The 16,534-nt window shown below is 37.0% G+C and overlaps 1 protein-coding gene across 2 annotated transcripts in view; it reads right to left on the reverse strand.

The window, feature by feature from the left end:
* ubap2a (ubiquitin associated protein 2a) overlaps nucleotides 1-16,534 on the reverse strand; it is a 157,844-nt gene that overhangs the window by 111,293 nt on the left and 30,017 nt on the right. For both annotated transcript variants that reach the window (XM_069924156.1, XM_069924157.1), the window contains 2 exons: nucleotides 11,071-11,148; nucleotides 10,623-10,733 (listed from right to left, as the gene is read on the reverse strand). In XM_069924156.1, coding sequence (XP_069780257.1) covers nucleotides 10,623-10,733; nucleotides 11,071-11,148 — 189 coding nt within the window. The remainder of the gene's footprint in view (nucleotides 1-10,622; nucleotides 10,734-11,070; nucleotides 11,149-16,534) is intronic.

The following is a 16,534-nucleotide window of genomic DNA, read 5'->3' on the forward strand; positions in this document are numbered from 1 at the left end:
AGTTCTAATCTAGTTTGTTAGTAGCCAGGACCAGGAAATAGTGCTAAGGGCAGTGATGACTCGATCAAGGGAGATGGGGGACTGGTGGAATTCTTGGGGGGGGGGGAGGAGGGAAGAGACTGATGTTCTTCCTGACCAGAGTCCTGTGCTGCTAAAACAACAAAAAGAATTTGACCAGTTCAGGAATAATATTGAGAGATTAAAAAAAAGTAGTATATGCAATGCTGTACCCAACCATCCTAAAAATCAGGCTACTAGGAGAGGAAGAGAAACATTTTAAGGAGCCACAGGACACTATGTTATGTGTCCTGGAATTACTAGGAAATGTGTAAGCTTCCAAGAATACAAGCTGAATCGAACCCCTGAAAGAACCATGGACAGAATGCCTGAGAAGCTATGGAACAAAGAGGGGTCATTACAGTCTTATAATTATTGATTCACGAAAACAATTAAAACGATTGAGGCTATTGTTGTACATAGCTGCTGGGGTGTTATAAAGTGTTATAATGATCTGAGGAAATGGAGGGCTATATACTTTCTCTTAATTTTTTTTAATGTATTAACGGGGAAAATAATGGGAGCTTGAGGCAGAAGAGGCTACACAAGGCTGCAGTGCAGGCCGGGCGAGAGAAAAGATAGCACACGACAAGGAGACTAGAATTAGAAGGGAACATGGCACAGGACCAGAGAGGAGAGGCGCCAAAACAGAGGACAGGAATATTTTGAATGTTTCACTTGTTAACTTTGATATATTGGGGATTTTTTTTTTAAAAGTTTATTTTATTTTACCTAGGTTTGTCTATGGGAAGGGGGATATTTTTATTCTCTTTTTTCCCTTTGTGGCTGGTGTTGAAGTCGGCATGGAAAGACCATGAATGACAGAAAGGCATGAGGAGGGCACTATTCAAGACAAATGGGGGTACTGTGAAGGTGAAAAGATAAGATATAGAAACACAAATGAGTAAGACTATAAAATTTATTAGTATCAATGTGAATGCTTTAAACAGCCCCATAAAGAGGAAATGGGTCCTGGCTCACCTTAAAAAGTTGAGTGCAGATATAATATTCTTTCAGGAAATGCACTTTAATGAAAAGGGAACATGATAAATTTAAAAGGGACTGGGTTGGGCAGGTATTCTCTTCCTCCTGCAGCTCTAAGGATGGGGGCGGGGGTGGGGGGGGGGGGGTGGTTGGCCATTTTAATACACAAAAGGGTCCCAGTGGTGGTGAATGGTGGAGCTACAGACCCAGCCAGGAGGTTTGTAATGGTACTCTGCCAGTTATATTTGGAACCATGGGCATGGCTAAATCTCGATGCACCAAACTTTGATGATGAGCAGTTTATGCAAAATGCTTTTCTGAGGGCTGCAGAGGATAAACAGAACATATTAATTGGTGGATATCTAAATTTTGGTCCGGACCCTATTCTAGATAACAAAGACATTGATGAGGTCCAAGGTGGTGTAAACCACTATGGCCTTTATGAAAGAATTAAATTTGATAGCCATATGGAGGCAAAGGAACCAGGCTAGGGATTACTCCTCTTACTCGAAGTCCCATGACTTTCATACCAGAATTGATTATTTATTTATCTCTACCCGGTTGGAAGGCAGAGTGCTCGAGTTGGAATATTTAGCAAGGTTAGTATCAGACCGCTCACCATTGAGCTTCCAAATAACAATGCCTGTAAAACAAGCAAATGCTTATAGGTGGTGCCTTAATGCTATGCTGTTGTACTTGTATAAGGAGTCAAATTGCTCTGTTTTGTGAAACAAATTGCCCCTCAAATAATAATTTTTTTCATCTGAAACACGCTAAAGGCCTATCTAAGGGGGCAAATAATTTTGTATACTAAAAGTATTTAAAAAAACACTTGACTGAGGTGGAGACTTTGGAACAGGAGATCATAAAATTGGAAAAAGAATATCAAAACCTGGGATTGAATGAGAAATATCAGGAATTGGAAAATAAGAAACTTAAATACAACACTCTGCAAACATAGAGTGGGAAAAACGCTCTTGAGATCTAAGCAATGATATTATGAACTAGGTGAAAAAACACAAAATTTTGGCATGGCAACTTCAAGGACGATTAATGTTCAGTCAGGGCCGGGCTCAGTAACATACAACCCAAGAGAAATAAATGACACCTTTAAAAGTTATTATGAGAAACTGTATCAATCCGAGGCACCAAGAAACATAAATAAAATTGAGTTCTTGGCGGAGACTAAGTTGCCGAGATTCGCTCAGGAGGACCATACGGAATTAGATGCCCCAATTTCCAGTGAGGAAATCGAATGGGCTTTGGGAACATTACAAACAAACAAGTCTCTGGGAGAGGTCAGCTTCCGCCCCAAGTTTTATAAGGAATTCAAAGACCTAATGACACCATTGTTAATGGGTGTAGTGAATCAGGTGGCAGAGATGCACTCTCCCGGAATCTTTTTCAACAGCTATCATTGTGGTGTTACCCAATAGGACCCATTGAAGCCACCCCCATACAGGCCTATCTCACTATTAAATGCAGATTACAAAATAATAGCCAAGGCACTGGACAATAGGGTGGGCTGGTACCTTCCCAAGTTGATAAGATCCAGATCCTATGGGCTTCATCAGGAAGAGGCACTCCACTAACAACTGGAGAAGACTATTTAACATTATACACTTGGCACAGGAAAAACATGATCCAATTATAATAATTTCATGTGTGATGGGTTATATTATATTTTATATTATATAAATATGTTTTCAAAAGAGATAGATTGTGGGGGTTTAGAGAGTAGGTTACTTCACAAACAGTCATTAACACTTCACAAAAGAGATCTCAATTAAAATGCAAGAACTTTGCACCAGTGATTTTGCAAAAACAATGAAACTGCTTTGCTAAAGAATTTCAAAAGCAGGTGCAAATGGAAGAGTCCCGGCTCAAGAGGCTGATAAAATCTTTCAAAGATTGGATCTGGAGCCTTGGGGCGGGGGGGGGGGGGGGGAGGGGGTGGGAAGGCATGTGGTTTTGCAAGCAGAGAGAGAGGAAAAGACCAAACAGACTTTCTCTAAGAGAGAGAGGGAGAACTCTTCTGCAGTGGCTTTTGAGTCTGCAACATGACAAGCTAGCAAGCTTGGTTGAAAACCCCATTTTGAAGACAGGTTGTGAATTCTGAGTTAAGCCTATTGAAAAGCCTTGTGGTCCTTACAAGAGGAACTGGCTGGCTAGAGTGTTTAACCTGAAATAAGGGAAACCAGAGGAACTCTGTGGTGACCTGGAAGAGGTTATCATTTGAAAAACCCCGATGCTGCTGGGTTTGGAGGTCCTCTGGATCCTTAACACGTTAAATGCAGAAATGGCCTTTGATCGGCTAAAATGGCCTTTTTTGTTTAAAGTTTTGGAAATGTCAGTGCAAATGGACAAATATTACCAACCTTCCCCCTCAGTAGGCCCAGCAAGCAGGGTTGTCCTCTGTTCATCTTAACAATTGAACCATTGGCAGAGGCCATCAGGAAAGATCCAATGATAAAGGGATTCAAAGTGGGTCAGCGCAAGCACAAGATAAATCTAATGGCAGATGATGTGTTGTTGTACCTGTCGGACCTGGCCAAGTCTTTGCCAAAATTGCTTACTACCCTAGAGGACTATGGTAAAATATCGGGCTAAAAAGCCAACAGAGAAAAATGCTACTGAATAAATTTGACCACGAAGAATATCAAAGAAACAGCAATTTCAGTTGGCATGTAGGAGCTGTGAAATACCTGGAAAATTTATATAAACTCAACTACCCCCTATGCTGAAAAAGATTGAAGGTGACTTAATGAGGTGGAGGATCTGCCCATCTCCTTAATGGGAAGGGTTAACTGTATAAAGATGAAGGTGATGCCGGGACTCCAATACCTCTTCCAGTCTTTGCCAATTCCATTGCCACAATCTTTTATTTACGGCACTGAATGGTAGCATAAGGAAATTCATCGAGAATGGGAAAGTACCTAGAATAGCCTTGACAAAACTGACATGGGGTGGGGGGAGAAGGGGTGGTCTAAGGTTTCCTGATTTTAAGAAATATTATCTAGCAGCTCAGTCAAGGTTCACCCTTGCACCCTTTTTGAGGAGGAGGAACCACCCACCTGGGTGCAAATGGGATTGCATGAATGGGAGAAAGAGGATGGCAAAGGATTTCATATACCAATGAAATGCCAAATTAATAGCAAAAATAAAAGATAACCCCATACTGAAACATCTGATTAAAATCTGGAACGAGATCAATGAATGTATTGGACAGAAAGTGGAGATATCGCCAAAGGGACTACTGACTCAATGAATTGATGCCCATGAGCAATAAAATCCTGGAGATTTGGCATTGGCAGGGGATCCAACATATTGAGGACTGCTACAAGGGAAGACAATTTATGTCTTTTGAGCAGCTAAAGGGTAAACAAGATTTGTTTTTAATGGGACCTTTCACTGCTTCCTCCAATTAAGATCATTCTTAAGGAATAAGGCTGAAGGGTTACTTCGACTGGAAAACACACCCAAATTTATATCAAGAATATACTCGGGACTCCGAGGTAAAATCCCCAAGCAGGGGTGACATAGATCAAGAGAGAAATGGGAGTCAGTCCTGGGCATCATGATTGATAAGAGATGTTGGTTGGATTGGTGTAGAGACAGTGTGACAACAGCTATTAATTCTAGATACTGATTGGTTCAATACAACTTTCTACACCAGCTCTTCCTCACACCGCAAAAGATTCACAAAGCAAAACCAGAGGTGCCAAGGACGTGCTTCAGGTGTGGAGTGGAGCAGGGAACATACTAAAAAAAAAAAATCAATTCTAGAAAAAGATTCATGTCTAGATGAATAAAAGGAGAAGTCCTTCTCTGTTGGGTTGAGACGTCGCCAAATATCCACTAAATTAAAATCTTTCATCAAAGCTTGGATTTGAATTTTGAACTTTTTCTAGAATTGATTTTTTTTTAAAAAGTATCGGCACATTTACAGGGGAAAATATTGCAAGCAGAATATAAAAGTAGGGTCATTTCAGATCATTCTTTGTTGTATTTTACTTATGAGAGTTCTGAAAAAATTTGTGCAGCTTATCGCTGGAGATTTAATACGATGTTGTTAAAGAAAGCGGAATTTATTGATTTTTTTAAAAAACAAATCAATCTCTTGGAAGAAAATGTTAATTCCATTCAGAGAAAATTTATATTGTGGGATGCTATGAAAGCTTACTTGAGAGGTCAAACAATTAGTTATACCTCTAAGGTTAAAAAGAATTATTCAACCGAGAGTCTTGAATTAGAAAAACAGATTGATGAATTAGAAAAGGAATTTCAGAGAGATGTGACAGAAAATCAAAAAATATAATTGTCTAGATTGAAAATGAAATACAATATGTTGCAATCTTATCGATTTGAATGCTTGATAAATAGATCTAAACAATGGTATTATGAATGGGGTGAGAAAGCACATAAGGTACTTGCATGGCAGTTAAAGAAAGAACAGGTATCAAGGGTTATAAATGCAGTTAGACGAAATTCAACGGTTACTTACAAACCTCGTGAGATTAACGATGAGGTCTATTCATTTTATAAGAAATTATTTACTTCCGAGGAAAAACAGGAGACTGGATCGATTGACTCTTTTATCGATGTTGAAATTACCGGTATTAGAAGATATATTGGAGCTGGAGGCTCCTTTTACTGTTTTAGAAATTAAATTGGCTATGTTGGAAATGCCAAATGCCAAATGGTAATGATGGGTTTTCGGTTGAATTTTATAAGGTAATTTATGATGATTTATCTACAGTGTTTGGAGATGTGATACGACAGATTAATGAACATTATGATTTACCTGAATCATGCTCTAGTGCCTTAATTACCGTAATTCCTAAGAAGGATAGAGATCCGTTGAAGGTGTCTTCATGGAGACCAATTTCTTTGTTAAATGTAGACTATAAAATAATAGCTAAAGAATGAGCAAATCGATTGGCTAAATTTTTACCTAAGTTGATACACGTTGATCAAACAGGTTTCATAAAATATATACTTCAGATAATATTCTTAGAGTGATTAGTTTGATTAATAACTACCGACAATGCCCTGACCACCCGATGGTGATATCTCTCGATGCAGAAAAGGCTTTTGATAGAGTTGAGTGGAACTTTTTATTTAAAGTTTTAGAGAAATTTAAGTTTGGTCCTTCTTTTATTGGTTGGATTAAAACTTTATATAATAAACCAATAGCCAGGGTATTGACAAATGGTCAGATCTTGGAATTTTTAAATTAACTCGTTCAACTTGACAAGGTTGTCCTTTATCCCCAGCTTTGTTTGCATTAGTAATTGAACCTTTAGCACAGTTGATACGACAAAATATACAGATACAAGGTATGAGAGTTTTAGATGAGGAGTATAAAATTAATCTATTTGCTGATGATGTATTGGTGTATTTATCAAACCCAGCTCAGTCACTTTTACACTTAAAAAGAATGTTTAACACAATATGGATCTTTGTCTGGATATAAAATGTATTTAACAAACCCAGCTCAGTCACTTTTACATTTGAAGGAATGTTTAACACAATATGGATCTTTGTCTGGATATAAAGTGTATTTAACAAACCCAGCTCAGTCACTTTTACATTTGAAGGAATGTTTAACACAATATGGATCTTTGTCTGGATATAAAGTGTATTTAACAAACCCAGCTCAGTCACTTTTACATTTGAAGGAATGTTTAACACAATATGGATCTTTGTCTGGATATAAAGTGTATTTAACAAACCGAGCTCAGTCACTTTTACATTTGAAGGAATGTTTAACACAATATGGATCTTTGTCTGGATATAAAGTTAATTGAGAAAAAAGTGAAATTTTACCGATGGGTTAAAGAGATTATTCAGTTTATAAGAATATTATCAATTTGAAGTGGACTGATTGAATTAAATATTTGGGTATAAATGTGGATGTTGATTATCAATTTTTATATAAATTAAATTATGTACCGTTAATGAAAAATATCAAAGCTGATTTGATTAAGTGGAAGGACCTTCCTATAAATTTAATTGGAAGAATAAATACAATTAAAATTAATATCTTTTCACAAATACAATATTTGTTTCAGTCAATTACGTGTTTACTTAATAAGAATTTTTTCCGAGATTTAAATAAAATGGTTAGGGAATTTTTAATGGAAGGGTAAATTTCTGAGAGTAGCTTTGAATAAGTTGACCTGTAAATATGCATTAGGAGGATTACGTTTACCATATTTTCAAAATTATTATGAGGCAGCTCAATTTAAATTTATTAGTTCTTTAATGGATTTGGAACGGCCCCCTAGTTGGGCTAAAATTGAGATGGCGAATATTTTTGAATTTGAAATACATCCATTTTTGTTTCGGTGGAATTTTAATTTATTACAACAATATAATGTGCCTATACTAAAGCATTTAATGAAATTATGGATGAGAAAAAATAGAACAATAGGTTCTAAGGGTAAATTATTGACTTATTCCTTTTTCAATGCATAATCAATGTTTATTACATTAGAAATCTAAAGGCATAAAAAATCTGGGGGATTGTTTTAAAGAAGGTAAATTTTTATCCTTTAATCAAATGAGGGAAGATTTTGGTATTAATGAGAATTCTTTATTTGCTTATTATCAACTTCAGGAAAGTATGGAAAAAAAGGGATGGGATAGATCTAAGATTAAATGGGAAAATGATATTAACTTTATTTTTTCTGAGGATGACTGGTTAGATATTTGTCATAATAGTGTTACTAGATTGATAAATGTTCGTTATGCAATGCTTAATTATAATTTTTTTACATCAATTGTATTTAACACCTGAAAAGTTTAAAAAATATGGTTTTAGTGAATCAGACTCTTGTTTTAGATGTGGTAATTTGGTTGGAACTTTTTTTCATGCTCTTTGGTTATGTGTACATATACAATCTTTTTGGAAAGCAATTCAATTGATTTTGGAACATTTGTATAAGATTAAAATACTTTTAGACCCGACAATATTTTTGTTGGGTAAGTTGAAGCCTTTGAAAGATTAGGGATAAGATAAATTTCAGATTGCTTTTTTATATTTAGCTTTATCTGTAGCAAAAAAAATGTATAGCAAGTACATGGAAAAATGCTAATGTGATTGATATAAATAGATGGCATAATGAGATGAAAACTTGTTTGGTAATGGAAAAAATTACGTATGTTTTACATGATAATTATTCTTTTTTTCTTAATAAGTGGTCTTTATATTCAGAACATTTACATTTAAATTTACTTTGATTAGATTTTAGTAAATATTTTTTAATTTATATCTTAATTTTCTTTTTTTTTGGCTCTCCTAAAGAGAGCTGGCTGAGAGGGGGAGGGGGTGTTTTTTTCTTTTTTTTATAAAAATGTTTTATTGTTCACAATATGTACTTTTACTACTGTATGTAATAACCTTGTTGAACGAATAAATAAAGTTTGTGGAAAAAAAAGGACATAGCTACAAATTAACTAAATTCAATTCATATTTATTCCTTTGTCCATAGCAAAAAAAAATGCATAGCGATGACCTGGAATTCTGACTCTCCTCTTCTTATCAGTACATGGATTACCAAGATGCATAGCTATATTCCCATGGAAAAAATTACGTATAATCTTAGAAACCGACATAGCGCCTTTGTTAAAATATGGCAGCCATATCTGATGTACACGGGAGCATAGCTGTAGCCACCCCGATAAAAAGACTTTGAGATTTACCAATAGATGGATTAATAAAAGTAATTATACAAGAGGATGGCTCCACAGCCTCTATGGACACTTAATGGAAGTGCCGACACCACATCCAGCCTCTTTTTTTCTTTCTCTTTTTTATTTTTCTCAGTCTTTCCCTTGTTATTTTTAGGGGGTGGGAATGGGAGGGGGAGAAACACATGTATGTATATTCCTGGGAAATATTGATATATTCTATAACAGTCAGTTATATTATCTCCTTGTTTATTGATGGAAAACAAAAAAAATGGCTGGAATCCAAAGGGTTAAAGGTGAGGGGGAGGTTGTTCAAGGGACACATACAGGGCAATTTTATTTTTTTTAAATACAGTGGCAGATGCCTGGAATGGCTGCCAGTAGTAGTGGTGGAAGCAGATACACTATTCAAGAGGTTTTTAGATAGACACATGACTATGAAGAGGATCGAGAGATATCTATCTAGCGTAAGTAGATTTTTAGTTTGATTTCAGCATCCATGTTTGGCACAGTCATGTTGGCCAAAGGGGCTGTTTCCATGCTGTGCTGTACCATGTTCTTTATCTTTAACCTGTTAATATAATCTCTATCACTCAATTTAAACTAAAATAAAATTAATTTGATGGAAAGACTGTTTGAGAGCAATTGTGCTTCTGTTGCATTCTTATCCCAATGCTTATAACAAAGAAAGAAAAGGATAGGGTGAGCTCTACAGCTGAAGAAAACTTTTGTCTTAACATATCCTAATGTTCACAAAACAAATTAATTTTAGGACTAGCAATACGTTTATTATTTTTGTTCTTGAGGAAGACAGTTTCAAGATTCATCTCTTTATTTCAACCTTTTTCCAACTTGAATGCATACACTGCATTAACCCATTTAATATAGTTTGAAACCATAAAAACAAAGCAAGAAATATACAATAAACACCCCCCCCCCCCCCCCATTATCTGCAATTCAAGAAATCAGAAACTCAAACCATTGGCAAAAAAATTGAGGAAAAAAATAAGTAAATAAACAGACGTTGTGATTAAAACAACTGGGCAGATGGACCCCGCAGTGGAGCGCTGAGGCTTCGTTGGAAATGTGCAGGTTTGCCCCACCAAACTAGCAATATCCCTCAATGCATGCACAATTTTTGTGTGAAGATGAGTCAGGTGATCAGTGTGAGAAGGAGCGCCGAGGGACTGACAAGGACACTTGCATGGAGGCGAGTCAGGTTGTCAGCGTAAGGATGGTGCACCAAGGACCTGACAGGGACACTTGCGTGAAGGCAAGTCAGGTTGTCAGCACGAGGACACTTTCATGGAGGTAAGTCGGGTTGCCTTGGTGAAGATGGGAGGAAACATTCAGCCACCAGAGTACCCTGGCTGAAGCAGCTGTTTGAATAAAGTTGTGCTGAAATGAAATGGCTGCACCCAGGTTGAAGAACTGACCGATGATGCTTGCCATTGCAACAACTTTCCCAAACTGTCTTCCTATCAGTATTAATAAGGCTTTATCTATAAACTTGGGGGAAGAGGTTAATTATGACACAGTTAGTGTAGTGGCCAGCACAATTCTGTTACAGTCACAGCAACTGGGGTTCGACTTTAAATTTTGTAAATTACATGATTAAAGTGAACTTTATATAATTAAAGACTACAATTTTTTTTAAATTACCAGTACTTTACATTTATTTCGTATTTTTTTTAAAACACTGTATTCTTAATGCAGGTGTATTAGTTAGGCATTGGAAGAGCGAGTCTCAGTTAACTGGAAAATTCACATTTATGGCATCTGTGATCCCTGTAGTTGCCGGATAATGGGGATTTTACTGTAATATTTTTCCCATCAGAAAACAATCACATCCAACACTGATGAACAGCAAAAACCTTGTACCATACCGTATCTGAATTTCCTTCTATTAGAGTGTCGATTGCTCTGTTCACATCTCCATTGCAGTCATGAAGTGCAACTATACTTTCATCTGGGTTCTTTCCTGTAACTTCCATCAACTGAAATAATCAAATAAAATTACCTTTTAAAACATAAAATCACATGAATATGTACAAAATTTACTGAACGACTGGCCCCTTACCTCCAATTATCCCAACCACCAATTTATTCCAAACTCATCCTTATGGCTTACAAGCTTCTTATAGATCCAGACACAAAATCAATAACACCTACCATAGAAAACACGCAAATCATTTAAAAATCAACAAATTAAAATGCTTATATCAAATGCTTTGATATATCAATTTAAAAAGTCTGATTACGGGGGAAAAAGGGAACAGGGTAGGAAAAGGGGGAACCATTGGTTTCTTAAAAACTCAATGCATTTTCACTTACTTGTTTAACTTTCTCTTCAAAATCTACATCATTCTTATCATAGATCATTTGGGCAAGTCGAATCTGCTCTGCTGTTGCCTAGAAGTAATTATATTCATTAATTTAAGGCTTTTATATCAAATAATCAATTTTCACTAAAATAATTTCTAAATTACTCATTATATTTTTAAGCAAAAACTGCATTTTGAAAGAAGAGAAAACAGAACAGATATGGAGGTAAACAGAACAAATATGAAGGTAACCACTGAAACAAAGAAAGGCTCAGATGCTTTCAAACAATGTGCTAAGACCAAAACACAAAAATTGCAGATACAAGAAGGAAAAGTCTCTAGCCTAAACAGCAACTCACTTAGCCAAGATTAAAGGAATCCACAGGTTACTTCAGATCGGAGTGGAGAATGTATAGAAGTTGGGGAGGGGAGTGGAGGAGACTCGGATTGATAGAACAATTAAACCACACCACCAATAATTATCAAATCATAAAACAAGGTTATGGGAAGGAGTCAATTAAATGAAAAGTTAAGAGGAGAGTGAAAGTCAGTTTAGCTGGGCCATCTAGCACACATTTTACTGAATACGATAGGCAAGTCAAAAGGTAGCCTTCAGTAACAGCCAAATGATAATTAATTCTTAATATCAGATAAGCAAGAGATGGCAGAGTTAAAAGATAGACAAGCTTCCTACTTTGACTCCAGGGATTCAAAGGCATCATGATAGCAAGATAGAGTGCTTGCCTTAATGAATAATGCTGCAAAGACAATATCTACAGTAAAACCGCTGGCACCTATGGGGACTGGTATATGCTGGACAAGTTTATTTTCCAGTTGCTTGAGACTTATTCTTATAATGCTTAACTAATACACCTGCATTGAGAAAAAAACAGTTTAAAAGACAAAAATACTATACTGTATTTACACTGAAAAAACTTCACTCGCATGAATATATAAACCTTAAAGCATTTTATTTTCACATTCTTTGAAAACATTTAACCATCCCTGAATCTGCAGGTGTAACAGGTTTGTGACACCAATATTGGAGATATTCTGAATAGTAAGGAAGGTTGTCTAATTTTTAACAACAGAATATAGATCAACTTGGAAAAAGAGAAAGGAAATAGAAGATGAAACTTAACTCCTACAAATGCAAAGTTAAACATTTGGAAAGTTAAACTACACAAGGACATACACAGTGAATGGTAGGGTGCTAGAGTGTATAATTGAGCAATGGGGGCAACCCTAGGGGCATAAATTCAGTCTCAAACCAGTGTATTATGCCTAAACAAGGGAAATTAAGAGTTGTCCTGTGTAGACTTGGAACGCAGACTATATGGCAGAATGGTTGAAGAACAGTGGAAGAACTTCCAAAGAGATTTTTCCACGGTGCTCATCAAAAGAACCTGACTTACAACCATAATAGGGACTGAAGAATTGGTTGCATCTCGGAATGAACAAAAGTTGGAATTGTGCCTGCATGCATGGAGTATGAAGTCTTGAAACAAGCTTTTTATTTTTTTTTATATAATCATACATTTAATGATAACTTCAAGCTTCCTGAATATGTCAATCAACCTTGACAAATCTTTCCACATTTTAGTCCATACTTACCTTGTTAGTAAGCATTCCGGGGTCCCAGGACTGGGTGCAGCCACCTTCATTCCTGTGCACATGCACAAATCTTTGGTTGGCGCATGCGTGAGCCTTCGGTGGGTTCATGTATTGGAGTTCAGTTGGCACATGCACGAGACTTCGGTGGGTTTGTGTACTGGAGTTGGGTTGGCACATGAGATTTTGGTGGGTTTGTGTATTGGTGTCCAATTGGCGCCTATCTGGGAGTTAAGTGTACTGAAGATATTGAACTTGCGCCCTTAACTCTCGCGCATGCACCAACCGAATGCCAGTATGCGAACCCACGGCACATTTGCCTACCAAAGGCTCGCTCATTTGCACAGGAATCAAGATAGCTGTGCCCAGCCATGGATGCCGGAATACCAACTAACATGGTAAGTGCACACATTTTAGCTCTTACATGCCCTGTATCCCTGCTATAGTTTGTGAAATACAAAATAAGCCATGTAAATTTTATATAAATTCAGTTATATGTGCGCAAGTCGTATAGGTCATAAGTCGTATAGGTCGCAAGTCAGAGGCTACCTGCATATTCCAGTTAAAAGCGAGTATGGGGACAGCCATACTTGGATAACTAAGGAAATAAAGGAAAGCATCAAATTAAAAGCCCATGTGTGCAAAGTCACCAAGAGCTGTGGGAAACTTGAAAATTGTTTCTTTTTTTAAAAAAATTTCATAAAGGACCACAAGCAAACAATAAAGAGAGGAAGATAGATTATTAAAAAATTGGCAGAAAATATAAAAATGGACAGCAAAAGTTTTTATAATTATATAAAGTGGAAAAGTGTGGCTAACATGAATGTAGGACCCTTAGAGAATGAGAAAGAAGAATTGGTACTGGGTAATGAGGAAATGGCAGATATTTTAAATGACTATTTTGTGTCGGTCTTCACAATGGAGGACATGCCAAAGACCTAGGTTATGCATGCAATGGGAAGTGGCTACCTGGATACAATAGTGATCACTAAAGATGGGGTGCTGAACAAATTTGTAGGCCTAAAGACAGACATGTCCCTTGGTCCTGACAGAATGCATCCCATGGTACTGAAAGAAATGTCAGAAATTATAGTTGGTGCTTTGGTGACCAACTATATTAAAAATCTCTGGATTCTGGGCAGAATGGAAGACAATGAATGTCACGCCGTTCAAAAAAAGATGCAGGCAAAAGACAGGTAACTTTCAGCCAGTTCGTTTAACATCTGTGGTTTTGGGAAAATGCTTGAAGCCTTCATTAAAGAAGAAAAAAGAGGCATCTAGAACAAATTGGAACCATCAGGCAAATGCAGCATGGATTCAGGCAGGTCATGTTTGACAAACTTGCTAGAATTCTGAGGATACATCAAGTGCAGTAGATATAAGGGAACAATTGGATGTCATTTACTTGGATTTCCAGAAGACGTTCAATAAGGTGCCACATAAAAGACTTAAAGATGAGATAAAGATGCATAGAGTTAGGGGTGCATTGATAGAGGATTGGTTAACCAACAAAAAGCAGAGTTGAGATACATGGGTATTTTTCTAGTGGGTAATCAGTGGCGTGCAGTGTGCCGCAGGGGTCAGTTCTGGGCTCGCAAATGTTCACAATAAACATTAATGATCTGAAAAAGGAGACAGAGTGTAGTGAATCTACGTTTGCTGATGACACTAAATTGAATGGAAAAGCAAATTGTGCAGCGTATACGGAGACTCTGAAGGGAAATATAGACAGGTTAAGTGAGTGGGCAAAGGTCTGGAAAATGGAGTACAATGTTTATTTACTTTGGAAGGAAAAATTGAAGATCAGATTATTACTTAAATGGGAAGTGATGGCAGCATGTGGCTGTACAGAAGGAGTTGGGAATGCTTGTGCATGAATCATAAAAGGTTAGTTTGCAAATGTAATAGGCTATCAGGAAAGCAAATGGAATGTTAGCCTTCTTTGCTAAAGGGATCGAGTTTAGGAGCATGGAGATTATGCTGCAACTGTACTGGTGAGGCTGCTGTTATGTGCCCAGAGAACCCCAAAACCCAGCAGCAATAAAAATTCACCAAGACAAATGGTTACATAAACAAAAGTTGCTTTTAATTATCTTTAAACATGAAAACAGGATCACATTTTAACTTATCGCTATTGATTTAGCTAACCTAACTTAACCCCCTTCTAATTCTAAGCGCACATGTATGTAATGTGCGTGTAAATTCAGAAAAGTTCTTTGATTCACAGTCCAATATCACTTCTCACTGTGCACAGAATTTAACATTTATGAATTTCACCAGGCTTAGGTCTTGAAAGGTAAATGGTTACTGCTCAGGAAGGTTGTTGGCATTTTCAGAGAGAAATTTGTTGCTCGTTGGACACAAACTGATTTTTTCCGATCATCCACTTCAGTGTCTGTCTAAGAAACTTGGACCATCAGGGATTTCCAGATGATAACCTCTTTCTTTCAGCTCACCACAGAGTTCATATTTGTTTCCCTTATTTCAAGTGAAACATTATACAGCCAGCCATCTCCTCTTGTATGGACCACAAGGGTTTTGATCAGGCTGAACTAAAAACTCACAACCCGTCTTCAAAATGTTTTATTTCCACAAGCTTGCCAGCTTGTCATGTTCCAGACCCAGCTGCTGCTGCTGAACCACAGAACTAAACTTTCTCTCTCTCTCTCTCACACAGAGAAAAGCTTGTTTGACTCTGTTTGCAAAACCACATGACCTTCCTAGAACAGCAAACTGCATTCAGACAGACTGTGGCATCAGACCTAATCTTCGAGTCCGTTCATCTGTTGCTTTCCAAAACAATAATCCATTACTCCACAGCATGTCCAATTAACACCTACTTGTGAAGTCCTTATAGGCATTCTTCAAAATTTTTGTAAAGGCATTCGGAGCCTGGACTGTCTGACTTGAGCAGAGATCTGGCATTTTAAATGTGATCTGTTTTGAAGTGTTTGTATGTGACCTACTCTAAAGAACCTGCCACAATTTATTTCCTTTAAAACATTTCTATATACAATATAAAATATAACAAAATCCATCGCACCGCATTTGGAGGACTACTTGCAGTTCTGGTCTTCTTATGAGGAAGGGAATACTGGCCTTGCAGAGGTGATTCACCAGATTGATTCCAGAGATGAAGGGTTTAGCTTATGAGGAGAGATTGAATCATCTGGAACTTTACTCACTAGAATTCAGAAGAATGAAAGGGAATCTTATCTATTTCTTTCATAATGTTATACATTTGTATAAGATAGAGGTAGGCAAGTTTTTTTTCCAGTGGTAGGTGAGACAAGAACTGAGGTATAGCCTCAAGATTCAGGGTAGTAGATTTAGGATGGAGATGAGGATGAACTGCTTTTCCCAGAGAGTGGCAAATCTATGGAATTCTCTGCCCATGGAAGCAGTGGATGCAATCTCAATAAATATATTCAAGACAAGATTGGATACATTTTTGCATAGTCAAGGAATTAAGGGATATGGTGGGGGGGGTGGGGGGGGGAAAGGCAGGTAACTGAAGTTGAGCCTATCATATCAGTCATGATCTTATTAACTGGCAGAGCAGACTTAATGAGCCAAATGGCCTACTCCTGCTCCTAGTTCTTATGTTCTAAAAAGAAAGTAGATTTTAGAATATAATGAAAATCTAAGTTTTAAAATAGAAACTGTAGCTTAAAATAGCAACTGGAATTTAAAGGGGATGGGATGTAGCCTTGGAAAACATTCCTTTCTTGTTACAAACTAGGAAACTGATAAAAAACTCCTTATTTGGTAGAGTGGTGAGAGGTTGTGGTGGAACTGCTGAATTCCTGATTACACCCAGTTCTCTGAATGTACCTGTGTCCCCTACCTCTTTTCACATTGTA

This window comes from Narcine bancroftii, chromosome 3 (assembly GCF_036971445.1).
Source record: "Narcine bancroftii isolate sNarBan1 chromosome 3, sNarBan1.hap1, whole genome shotgun sequence".
Classification (NCBI taxonomy): Eukaryota; Metazoa; Chordata; class Chondrichthyes; order Torpediniformes; family Narcinidae; genus Narcine; species Narcine bancroftii.